General features: G+C 38.8%; 1 protein-coding gene across 5 annotated transcripts in view; it reads left to right on the top strand.

Moving 5' to 3' along the window:
• The window catches only part of LOC136886283 (zinc finger protein 1 homolog), a 134,293-nt gene that overhangs the window by 69,647 nt on the left and 51,125 nt on the right, over positions 1-13,521 (top strand). For 2 of the 5 annotated variants that reach the window (XM_068230646.1, XM_067159009.2), the window contains exon 1: positions 13,089-13,204. The exons of 2 other annotated variants lie outside the window; for them this stretch is intronic. Coding sequence is in view for 1 of the 3 variants with exons in the window: in XM_068230645.1 (XP_068086746.1) it covers positions 13,157-13,204 (48 nt within the window). In the remaining 2 variants the exon portion in view is untranslated. Of the gene's footprint in view, positions 1-13,088; positions 13,205-13,521 lie in introns of those variants that run through there. One more of the 5 variants, XM_068230645.1, reaches the window with a different exon arrangement.

Genomic DNA, 13,521 nt, shown 5'->3' with positions numbered 1-13,521 from the left:
CAGATGTCGGTAAACGAGACCTTACATTTCTTGTTATTACAAAAGGGGAAGCAAATCGTAAGAAAGGCAAACAGTTCAGGTTTCATCCGCATGTCCAAAATGAACTGATGAGGGTCATTTCTTACAGTAGATTACCGAAATCGCCCTGAGATAACCTTTGGTTCAAGGGATGAACCCATTTTTTGCACCGTTGTTTACATCGCCTTTTTCAGGTACCGTAGGCCTACACAGCTCCCAGGAGCAAAGCAATAGATGTTTGAAGTAATATGAATTCCGCTACCACGTTGTTTGATTCCATCGAAGTATTGAAATATAAAACTGCGAGATAGCCCAAAACCTGACTTCCGTACTAAATAATATGGCAGTGTTTTGATTGGCTGCTGTGTACTCTTTACGTTAATGTTATGTTCCTCCATTGTGAATACCACAAATTTTACGTTAATTTTACGGTTACGTTACGTCGTTAAGTTTACGGTTACGTTTGCATTGTGAATGGGGCCTAACTGCAAAATTAAACTATTTTAGTGTTATCGTGAAGAAGACGTAGGCCTACAGTAACGGAGTAGTTTGAACTTCTAGTTTTCTACTACTCGTTCATAATCACTCGGCTGCTGTGGAGAGCGAAACGGGTTTGTTACGTCCCGCGGAATCGAGTGCTCGCATGCGTTTCTACGCTAATCCAGACACCGCTCGCGCATGACACTACGTGATAAGCTGAACTCCGATGTAACTGGCGCAATTATGCTGGCACTAATGAAGATTTTTCATTTAAATAAAGTTTTACAGTGTTTGCATTTTAATTTGGATTACATAATGACTGAAATATGTGCAGCCTCGGTAGCTCAGGCGGCAGCACGCCATCCTCTCACCACTGGGTTCCGTAGTTCAAATTCCGGTCACTCCATGTGAGATTTGTGCTGGACAAAGCGGAGGCGGAGTAGGTTTTTCTCCGGGTGCTCCGGTTTTCCCTGTCATCTTGAATTCCAGCAACACGCTCCACTATCATTTCATCTGTCAGTCATTAATCATTGCAACGAAGGAGTGCGACAAGCTTCAGCAACCGGCACAAATCCTATCATTACAAGTGATAAACATCATTCTTGATCCATATTGATGACATTTGATTGAAATAATAACAATAAGTTTATTTCAAGGTTAAACCCATGGCTGATGATGCCTGTATGTAAGGCGAAACATGTACCATTTTAATTAACATATCAATGTAATTTAACAAAGACAAGATTTATTGTATTGATTAGGTGGTCAAATTAATAAATTAACTTATTGTTATTTATTGTTATTATTTCAAACAAATCCTATCCTCGCCGCAAGACTGGGCTTCATTCATTCCATCCCTGACCTGGTCACTGACTGGAAAACAGGTTGTAGGTTTTCAATGACCGAAATATATATTAATTTTACGTAAACCGAGCGAGTTAAGAGCATGCAGCTGTGAGCTTGCATTCCAGAAATAGTGGGTTCGAACCCCACTGTCAGCAGCATTGAAGATGGTTTCCGTGGTAGCCCATTTTCACACAAGGTAAATGCTGGGGCTGTATCTTAATTAAGGCCAGGGCCACTTTCTTCCCACTCCTAGCACTTTCCTATCCCATCGTCGCCGAAAGACCTGTGTCGGTGCGACTTAAAGCAACTTGAAATATTATGTAACTAGCAGATATCTAGGTTATGTTAGCCGGACGGTCAGTGAAAAATGCTGGGCGGTGCGCCGATTAGAAAGGTCTTAGGGAGAACACTGTATTTACAAACTTGTATATTTTTCTCCACTGCATATTGAAGTTGTAATCTCTTCACTATTTTGTCCCTTTAGTGAACCTGACTTTAAACATTAATCCATGTTTATATTACCGGTACCCTGAAAAATCACACAAACACTTAAAAGACTCAAGAATTTACCTGCAGTACAGGACAAATACGGTAACTTAATGCAGTTATAACATCCCAAAATATTTTATTTCATTGCTGAAAGAGAAACTGGGGCTTTAGAGCACTAGAGTTCACACCTGGTTCAGCATGAGAAAAACTGCTTTAAAATGTTGAGGAACAGAGAATATTGCAAGTTATAAACTTCCAAGAGACACTTCTTACATAAGCTTAAGCAGAGAAAATGTTAAATCAACGAGCTAGCTCGTTGTGTTAAATCAGCATTCTTCACAGACCTGTTTTGTCATTCCCAGGTCCACAGACCAGAGGTTGGGAATTGTTGCCATATAGCCTTCCTGCAGTTAGCGTGCTGTACCAGGCGTATGCATAAGTTTCTGCCGGATTTTGTGGTAAAGAAAACACACAATTTTCAAGGGAAATTCATGTTTTGTTTATTCAAAATATTGGCCATCTGCTTCTACACACTTTGCACATCTTTCAGGTAGGTTATGAATACCAGAAGCCAGAAGCCCGAAAAACTGCTTGTCTGCGCGGCAAACTATTCGTCGAGCCGTTTTCCAACTTCCTCGAAATTGCTGCAGTGCTGCTCTGTGACCGCATGCCCCATTGATGCGAAAAGGTGATAGATGGGGCCAGATCAGGGGAGTACAGCGGGTGCGGAAGTGTGCCCCATCCAAGGTGTCTTTCACTGGTTTTGCTGTATGAGATGGCGCGTTGTCGTGTAACAAAATCACTTGGCCATGTCTTCTGGCCCACTTTGGTCGTCTTTTGTTCAATGCGTGATTTAAATTATTTGTTGGCAGTAGCGTTGAGTTTGATTTGGGTCTTCAGCCAGTTATGCCTGCAATTGATCGTCTTCATTCTTTTGTGGTCTACCAGAGTCCACTGTCTTTCACATTGAAATCACCACATTTAAATTGTCAAAACCATGTCTCACATGTTCTAATCAATGGAGTGTGTTCACTACATGTTTCTACCAGCAGAAAAAAAAAAGACTTTCCAGCGTCTCTTTTGATTAAATAAAAGCAATGCATGCTACAAATGTTCTTTTCCAAGCACAAATATGGGCATGATCACTGAACAATACAACACATACGCTAGTGTTTGGCGGACTCAACTTATGCCTGTTGGTAGGTTAATATCAGATGAACAAACTGACGTTTGTGTCAAATTCATATGCCGCGTATTGTTCTTACTGAAACCAGAAAATACGAATGCATATACCTGGTAAATTGTACCTTTTCATTTTTTTAATTTTATAAAATTGGAACAGATAGATTCCAGGTGATTCATATGAAATACCAATGTTACTGAAGTTTGGGATTAGGGAATTAAGAGTAGATTAGTACCAGCAAAGACATACATTTCAACAATCAGATTGCTGCAGGAACTAGAAATTAACACGAGCAGCACCGAATTAATTAATGTTGATACAGCTGAGAAATTAGCCAGCACAGACATCTTCAAAGAATTGAAGAACATCTCAGAAATTGTACACATTGGTTCAGTCATTTCCAGTTCAAGGTAGCTGTACTCAGATTAAGAGAACAGCTATAGCCAAAAAAGTAATGACAAGTTTGTCCCATTTATGGAAAGATTGCTCTATCTCGATACCACTGACAATGAGAGTAGTACACAGTCTGGTATTTTCAGTTTACCTCTATGGGGCCGAGACTCGATTCCGCGGGACGTAACAAACCTGTTTGGCTCTCCACAGCAACCGAGTGATTATGAAATTTAAAGTATTTTAGTGTTACTCCAATAATTTTATATTTAATTTCAGTATTTCACTCTATGTATATACATAATCTTATAAGCCATCTTTAACTAGTCAAATGTGGACATCTATTATAACGCAAAAGCACATTTTAAATAACTTTCATTATATTTTAAGGAGTAATGCAAGTTTAAATATAAACAGGATCTTGATTATATTTTCATGATTTTGAGGTAGAAACATGGCTGATGATGCCCATAATATAAGGGCGAATATGCCCCATTTATGAAATTAACAATAATGTAAAAAAGAAAATATATTGTATTGAAAAGGTGGAAATTTTAAAAATTAGATTTTAATATTATATTGAAATTCAGTACAGACCAAAAAATGAGATTCATAACTTGCAAAAGGAATAGTGTTATAAAAATGTTGAAATCTTTGGACTGGGAAGACTTGAGAGTAAGGAGATGAGACGCTCGACTATGTGGTATGTTTAAATTATAACGGTTGGGGAGATAGACCAAATCAATACAGCCTTTCAAACACTCGTGCTGACCAATTACTGTATATTTATTAAATATATAACCAACGATTATAATTTAAATTTTGGATTCAATATGGAACAAGGATGAAGTTTTTAACTTTTAATATATGGTATGTTTTGAGCTGTCAGTGAAGAAATGGTGTGGAATGACATTAGTAGACGAATAAGTTTGAATGGAGCTTTTAAATGTAGGAAAGATTATAATATGAAGATAAAGTGGAAGTCAAGAGGACAAATTAGGGCAAATATTCATTTATAGGATGAGGAGTTAGGGATTGGAATACATTATCAAGGGAAATATTCGATAAATTCCCAAGTTCCTTGAAAACGTTCTCGAAAAATGAAAGTAAACAACTGATAGAGAATCTGCCACCTAGGCGATAGCCATAAATGAAGATTATAGACGATGGTGACGATGGCTATCATTATGTCTGTATCTGATGTATACAGTCCCTTAAAGTGAGCTTTGATCGTTGGGGATTTTTGCGAATAAATTAAGTAAAAAATAATAATTGGAATGCAAATTTTATCCTTATTGATGAAAGTTCTTTTAAGTGGGCCTAATTTCGACGTGTAACAGTTGTTTCGACGAGTGACGGGATTGGTCCTGCCGGAAACATTTGCGAAGTTCCGTGTCAGTAGGCCACATTTATTATTCAACTAGCTGATATACCCGTGCTTCGCTATGGAATTCTACATTGTATACAGAATTTTACGTAGATTAGTTGCATTAAATTGCATAGCTCTTAACATTATCCTCGAAAGGCGACGGGGAAGTCACCAAACGTTTTTTCTCATATGAAGACTGGGTTAGGGAATTTTCATTGTAATAGTAGGTCTTCTTGCCTACCATCAGTCACAATCAGGTTGGGGAGTTTCCATTATAATGGCAGACACTCGCTTTCCACCTGCCTTTTTACATCCTCAGAAAGACTGTCTTAGTAGTTTTCCCAACCGAAATGAGCATAGGTTATTAGAATGACGTCAGGAGGAATGGCGCGATTAAAAGCAATGCTTTCATATGAAATACTCGATCAAATGAAAAAAAAAAACACACACACACATTTTCTCACTTTTAACGAACAGTACTACGCTGCCGATCTAACAGCCCAAAGTTTCAGAGCTGGAATGACCAAGCTGCAGACAGCCGTGATCCGTGAACACTCTTCACCTTTTATCGGCGGAGGGGGGAGGGGGGGTCGAATATTGGAGAGTCCCAGAGCAAAAACTATGCCCTTTTACTAATATGTTTCCTAGGAGTGCCCGATGAGTCGCAAAACCTCAATTCACTACACCGGCGGCGGAAAAAACTATCTGACTTGGAGGAAGAATTTTCTTCCAAACCCGAGGAGAAACCCCTTTTCACTGCTGATTTGGAATAAAATGAATATAGAATTTAATAAAAGTGAAGAGGAAGAAGCTTTTCTTAAGAAACGTCTCTTTTCAGGAATGAATTTTGAGTTATTTATGAAATGTGGTGCAATAATTTGGAACAGGCCTAAATTGTAATTCTAGAACAGGTCATACTACTACTACTACTACTACTACTACTACTACTACTACTAAATGAGCCTCTGCCTTAAGTGTGTCCACTGCTCATTCAAAACAGCGCGTCAGAGTAGGGATCGAATTGCTGGAATGCTATGATGAACCAGGGTGTTGCGTACAAGCAGTATCAGGAAATGTATGAACCAGAGGAATGGCATGCTAAGGAAGAAAGTTTTCTAACTCCCCAGCTATTTCCCGCCAATATTCAGTCAGGCTGTTATACTCGGTACGCAGCAGGAATCCCATCTTTCGGAGTTGAGTGACAACATAAGAGACAAAGAACATCACAACAATCAATGGTCAATGTAATGTTATTGTTGACCAATGTTACGCGCTTTCGATGTTGTAGCCCTTCACATTTAGTTTTCTTCCGATTCTGAAATACCATTCTTATCATAGGTACGGTAAAACTGAATAAAACATAAATGATCGGAAATTGTGTTCTCCATAACCTTTTTTTATGTACCGTAGTACTTTTCGATAGGACCAATAACATAGGTACGGTACCGGTATGTTGAGTTTGTAACATATTTGAAATTAAATGTAATATGATGGGGTTGGCAGTAGAGAGAGATGTCTGGGTTAGAGAGTGTGTGTGGGTGTTGAAAAAAAAATGTGAATGGCTGACATAGAGAAGTGCTTGTTTTTTCTTCTGAATAAAAAGTAAAATATATGACTTCGGCGGGGTGTTTTCTGATTTTTAATTGGTGAACCTAACATTTATTGGCGACCGTGACAGGACATCATTAATAAAGGAAGACCCCCGTGAAAATAAAAAAGATGGAAAACCTCACGAAAGCAAGGACCGTAAAGCGGCGGTTATTTACACGAGTATACAACGAGGTTATGTCGTCGTTACAAGACGGTGAACCAGACACAGAAGAAATTCAGGTACAACTAGAAATCCTTCAAGAAAGGTATGATACTATCGCTAATTTAGATGGATTGGTATTTCAACAGATGATAGATGATAATTGTGAGGTTGATCAAATAGCAGATGAGGAAGAATCAGCTGATGAATATAGACGTAAATTCTTGAGTTGTAGGGCTAAAGCAACAAGATTTTTGAATACCACTGTGCCGGCTTCCTCTACCCAAAGTGTAGTAAATGAAAATATAGCTGAAAGAAAGAAATACAGACTTCCAAAAATAGAATTGAAGAAGTTTTCTGGGGAAATAATTGACTGGTTATATTTTTGGAGTCAGTTCCGTAAAATACACGAAGATGAGGACATGGGGGAGGAAGATAAATTCCAGTATCTCATTCAAGCTATGATAGAAGGTTCTAGAGCGTACGAGTTAGTCACAAGTTTCCCTCCGACTGCCGACAATTATCATAAAGCGATAGACAGTCTTCAAGCTCGATTTGGTAGGGAGGACTTACAGGTAGAAGTTTACGTTCGTGAACTACTGAAGCTAGTTTTAACCAATGCAGTAAATTCTACAGAAAAACCAACACTTAGTAGCTTATATGATAAATTAGAATCACATCTCAGGTCTCTGGAAAGTTTAGGAGTTACTACAGAAAAGTGTACTGCAATGCTATACCCCTTAATTGAATCATCCTTGCCAGAAGACTTACTAAGGGCCTGGCAAAGGAATACTTCTTTCAGATGTGATTCTGTCTCCAAAGATCGTTTGAAACAGCTCATGGCTTTTCTCCAAAGTGAAGTTGTTAGTGAGGAAAGAATTTCATTAGCAATGAAAGGGTTCAACATTAATACATCCCAAGGGCTCAAGATTAAGGGAGGCAAAAAACCAAGGGAAGCTGCTGAACCAAATATCCCCACTGCTTCTGCCTTGTTATCTACTGATATTTCTAAAAGACAGGAGTGTGTATTTTGTCTTAAACTTCATTCAAGTTCAGAATGCATTAAAGCTCAACAAATGACTGTGGAGGAAAGAAGGAAAATCTTGAGTAACAAGCACTGTTGTTTTAATTGTTTAAAGAGAGGTCATCAAAGTAAAGCTTGTAAATCCATTATTAGATGTATTGTTTGTGGTGGGAAGCATGTGGTACTAATGTGTTATAAACTTGGTAACAAAGACAAAGAAAGTGTTTCAAAAAATAATTTTGAGGGAGAAAGAAAGTCGATTAGTGAGGATGCCACTCATGTAGATAAGTCTATGGCTAACGTCTCTTGTTCTCCTGAGGTATATTTACAAACTCTGGCGGTTGTTGTTATGGGTAAGAGTAAACAAAAAACAGTGCGAGCGATCATTGATACCGGGTCTACTAAATCTTACATTGTGCGTGGCTTAGCTGAACAAATGGGGTACCAGTCAGTCGGAAAGGAAACTCTAATACACTCTTTGTTTGGGGGAGTACGTTCCCAAGAGGTAAAGCATGATTGTTACAACATAAGTTTAAGAAGATTAGAGGGAAACTATTCCAAGGAACTGCAAGTTTTGAGCCAAGAAATAATTTGTGAAGATGTTCCATATGTTAGAAATGGTGCTTGGAGTAATGAGATAAAGGATCTGAAGATTTGTTTAACAGACGTACAAGACCGAGGACCCATACAGATTCTACTGGGGGCAGATGTCGCAGGTGAATTGCTTACTGGAAAGACACATCAACTAAAGTGTGGTCTAGTTCTAGTAGAGACTGTTCTAGGGTGGACACTAATGGGAAAAATTATAAGTAATAAACCTAGAAGGGATGCAGCGTCACTGTTGGTGACATCATTGTTTTCAAAACAAACAAAAATTTGTGATCTCTGGGACTTAGAAATTCTTGGAATTACTGATCCTGCAGAAAAGGAATCTACCGTCGAGAAGAATGAACGAGTTAGGAAGAATTTCCTTGAGACTGTGAGGCTGAATGAAGACAACAGATATGAAGTGTGTCTACCTTGGAGCGAGCAACATCCACCTCTTCCGGACAATAGCGAAATAGCTCAGCGCAGATTGGAGACAGTCACAATGAAACTACAAACTGAGCAACATTATGGAGGATACGATGGTGTCTTACGAGATTGGATGGGGCAAGGAATTATTGCAATGGTATCCGAAGAAGAGCTGGCGAATGGCGGACACTATTTACCACATCGACCTGTCTTGAAAGAGAACAGCACCACCAAGATAAGACCTGTATTTGACGCCTCTGCGAAACAGAGGAACGCTCCTTCTCTAAATGATTGTATTGAAAAAGGACCTAACCTTATAGAGTTGATTCCTAGTTCATTACTGAAGTTCAGAGAAAATGATATTGGAGTCATCGCAGACATAGAAAAGGCATTTCTCCAAATAAGCGTCCATCCTAGAGACCGTGACTTTCTAAGATTTTTTTGGTGGGATAAGGAAAGTACAGAAAAGATGAAAGTGTTTCGTCATAATAGAGTTGTTTTCGGTCTTGCATGTTCTCCTTTCTTGCTGTCGGCAACAATAGAATTCCATTTGAACAAGATGAAGAGAGAAGCAGTTGATAACAATCCCTACTTGGTTCCGACAATAGAAAGACTGAAAGAATGTTTCTACGTAGATAATTGTACTACAAGTGTTAACAATGAAACTGAGCTCAATTCATTCATGAAAGAGGCAAAAATAATTATGGAGAAGGCATCTTTCAACCTGCGAGGGTGGGAGTATTCTCACGACAAAACAACTGAAAACCTATCACAAGTGTTGGGACTCGTTTGGAATAAAGAAAACGATACTATGGAGTTGAATCTGGCACATGTCATTGATATCATACCTGATGTAATAACAAAGAGGACAATACTAAGAGCTGCTCATAGATTATTTGATCCTATTGGTTTTTCATGTCCTGTATCTCTCTGCCCTAAATTAATTCTGCAGGAACTTTGGGCTTCTGAGCTGGACTGGGACACTGAGGTAAATGAATCGACAAAGAAAAGGTTTCTGAAATGGTTGGCAGAACTACCTCTCCTGGCTGAGATTAAGATTCACAGATGTCTGATTGGAAGGCTGCAATCGGTTGAAGATATCTCTATACATATATTCTGCGATGCTAGTCAAACCGCATATGCAGCAGTTATATTCTTGCGAGTACAGAGGATTGATAACGTGGATCTACGGCTTGTACAAGCAAAGGCACGAGTGGCACCCAAGAAGAAGATCATCATACCACGTCTGGAATTATTAGCAGCTACCATAGGTGTTAGACTTGCCACATCAGTGTTACCATCATTAAGGTCAAAGGAAATTATTGTTCATTATTGGAGTGACTCATCGACAGTGTTATCCTGGATAAAATTAGACGAACCTTGGGGAACATTCGTATGGAATAGAGTTCAAGAAATCCGAAGATTATCCAGAACTGAACAGTGGCGACATGTTCCTGGAACCATGAATCCAGCTGACCTGGCATCAAGAGGATGTGATCCAAAGCATTTACTGGAACAGAGATGGTGGGAGGGTCCGAAATGGCTGAAACAATCCCCTACTCAATGGCCCTGCTCCGAAGTTACAAGAAACGATGAAGAAGTGTTCGAAGAAAAAAGAAGAAAAGTCAACACTATGACCGCAATAGAAAATAAGTCAAATACGCAAGAGTGGCACCTCGACTATTTCTCGAGTTTTCGGAAAACAGTTCGCATGATGGGGTGGATCTTGAGATTTCTGCACAATTGTCGACAACAAAAATTAACTAGGATATACGCAGAACTATCAGTTGAGGAGACGACCAGAGCGGAGAAAATTGTGATGAAGTTCATACAAAAGGAGTGTTTTGTAGATGTAAAGGACGAGAGATTTAGCACACTCTGTGTTTTCACTGATGACGAGGGAGTGATGAGACTGAAAACAAAGATAATAGCACGTCGGGATGATTACGCTTTCCGCTGTCCTATTATCCTTCCTGCAAAACATGCTTTAGTTCGTGCTCTCATTAGGGAAAAACACAAAGAGTTATGTCATGCTGGTACACAGATTCTGCTCAGCGGGCTCCGACAGAAATACTGGATCCTCGGTGGAAGAAGAACTGTGAAGAGTGCAATTGCATCATGTGTTGTCTGCCGAAGATATCATGGAAAACATCTTGAAGCGGAACAGGCTCATCTACCCGTTGACAGAGTGAGAGAGGCTTCGGTTTTTGAGATATCAGGGGTAGACTTTGCAGGACCTTTGATTTTGAGAGGAGGAGAGAAAGCCTGGGTCTGTTTGTTCACGTGTGCTGTTTTTCGTGCGGTCCATCTGGAGCTTGTGACATCTTTGGCTACCTCAACATTCCTAGAAGCCTTTCGACGCTTTGTATCCAGACGTGGAAGGCCAGCGATAGTCTACAGTGATAATGGGACGAATTTTCATGGCGTCTGTAATGCCTTGGAGACGATTCAGTGGGATAAAATTATTGAATATAGTTCTACAAATGAAATTGAATGGAAATTTAATCCTCCCGCTGCACCATGGTGGGGAGGTTGGTGGGAGAGATTGATTGGTGTTCTCAAACAAATGCTCAGGAAAGTTCTGGGAAATTCGTGCTTGTCGTACCAAGAAATGATGACAGTCTTGTGTGACATCGAAGCTGTGATGAATTCTCGGCCGCTTACCTACCTGTCCAATGATGGAAGTGACCTGATGGCAATAACCCCTGCAATGTTTCTGCAAGAGGTCAAGGAGGTTGGAATGCCCGATATCGACATGATAGAAAATGTAAGATTCGACAAAAGATACAGATATAGACAGAAAATAAAAGAAACTTTAAGGTTGAGGTTTAGGAATGAGTATCTTGGACAACTAATTCAGAAGAACCACCATACAAAAAGTCAGTACAAACACTTCGTGGATGAAGTAGTACTAGTAGACAATGACAACCCCAAGAGACTGAATTGGCCGTTGGCAAGAGTGATGGAAGTTATCCCTGGCAAAGGTGGTGTTGTGAGACTTGTTCGTCTGAAGACTGAAAGAGGGGTACTCGTGAGACCGGTGCAGAAGGTATACCCACTCGAAGTGACATCTGCAGAAGACCATGTCTTCAGACAATTTAAGCTGTGTGAAAAGAAAGAAAGTGACCGAAGGACAATTAAATCATCGACCGATAGCTCCAAACTGAAAACTAGTAGTGGGAGACTGGTGATTAAACCCAAAAGATTTGAGGATTGAGTGATATTTTTTCACAAGTGTTCATTTATTCTATGTGATATTTATCTCAAGTGTTTTTATTTATTTTGAGTTCCAAAAGAGACAAGAAAAGGGGAGAGGTGATCTTGCTGTTTTGTATTGTGTATAGTAAATTCAGTTTTGTATTGTTATGTGGATAAATGATGTGTTGAGTTGTTCCCACAACTCAAGGTGGGAGGATGTTGAGTTTGTAACATATTTGAAATTAAATGTAATATGATGGGGTTGGCAGTAGAGAGAGATGTCTGGGTTAGAGAGTGTGTGTGGGTGTTGAAAAAAAAAATGTGAATGGCTGACATAGAGAAGTGCTTGTTTTTTCTTCTGAATAAAAAGTAAAATATATGACTTCGGCGGGGTGTTTTCTGATTTTTAATTGGTGAACCTAACACGGTATTTAAAAATTAAACTTTAGGTGGCTTCCCCAAAACTACAATTTTATCCAGGATGAATAAAATTGTTTATAGCTTAGACTGTACCCATAGTTTCTTATTCCCCAAATATACATACTGATTTTCATTAAATTATATTACCAGTAACCCTTTTCTCGTGGCTCGGCATTGATATGGACTTAGCAACAAAAACACAAATTCATGAATATCTGTGTTATCATAGCCGGTACGGTAAAAATGTATAAAACATAAATATTCGGAAATTTAATTCTATATAACTTTAGTTGTGTAGTATTTATCGATACCACCACTAATAATATAAACATTCGAGAATTACATTTCAGGCCTTCCCCTAGACTACTATTTCACTCAGCGTGAATAAAATGATTTATAGCCTGGGTTGTAGTGGTTCATCCCCCGACTTAACTTACCGATTTTCATTAAATTTTCTTCAGCGTTTTCTCGTGATGCGTGTACATACATACATACATACGGTACATACATACATACATACATACATATAGACAGACAGACAGAAATTACGGAAAAGTAAAAAGGGCATTTCCTTGTTACTGTGGACATGACCTATACAGAAATAACATTTTTTTTCAAATTCTGAGCAATGTACAGACAAAACTCTTATTTTATATGTCGAAAGTGTCTTATTGACCACTGACTGCCACTGAAAACTACTGTAAAGAGAGTGGAACATATTTTCCGTACTCATGTTCTTGTATAAGTTACACCTTTCAAGAAGGTGGTGTCCCAAATAAATATGACCTATAAACTTTTCTATGATTGTTAAATTAGATCACTTCCGTATAAAAAAATTGTACACAATACACTTGCGGAATTTATGACGGAAATTATTCATTGCAGAGCTCATATGATTCTCTTTGAGCCGGATCATTCGCTTCGTTCGAGGCAGTCGAGTCGTTTACGACCTTATATCCATTACAATATACTATTATGTCTGAAGTGTGTAGTGTTGAATTATCAGCGTACTGTGACTACAAGGTACTGTTACTTTCATGGATTAATTATGATTTTTTTCATAAAAATACATTTTCGTTACAACTCTAAACACGTGGGCACGTTGGAGTATGATCGTTGCTATTCGTAATTCAGTAATGTACTTAAGTTTTGTTATACATGTTATTTCCACCTGAATTTGCTTAGCAGAGATATCCTTAACTCATGACTACATGGTCTTCCAATAATGATTCCTGGTATATTCGCGACGCGGACTGAACAGGAACGCAATTTACAATATGCACGATTCATTAATAAATGGCAATTATTGCAGATATCAAAATATTAGATTTAACGCAGTC

Source organism: Anabrus simplex, chromosome X (genome assembly GCF_040414725.1).
Source record: "Anabrus simplex isolate iqAnaSimp1 chromosome X, ASM4041472v1, whole genome shotgun sequence".
Lineage (NCBI taxonomy): Eukaryota > Metazoa > Arthropoda > Insecta > Orthoptera > Tettigoniidae > Anabrus > Anabrus simplex.
Note: the sequence above shows the minus strand (reverse complement) of the source record. Positions and strands in the feature narration are given on the sequence as shown.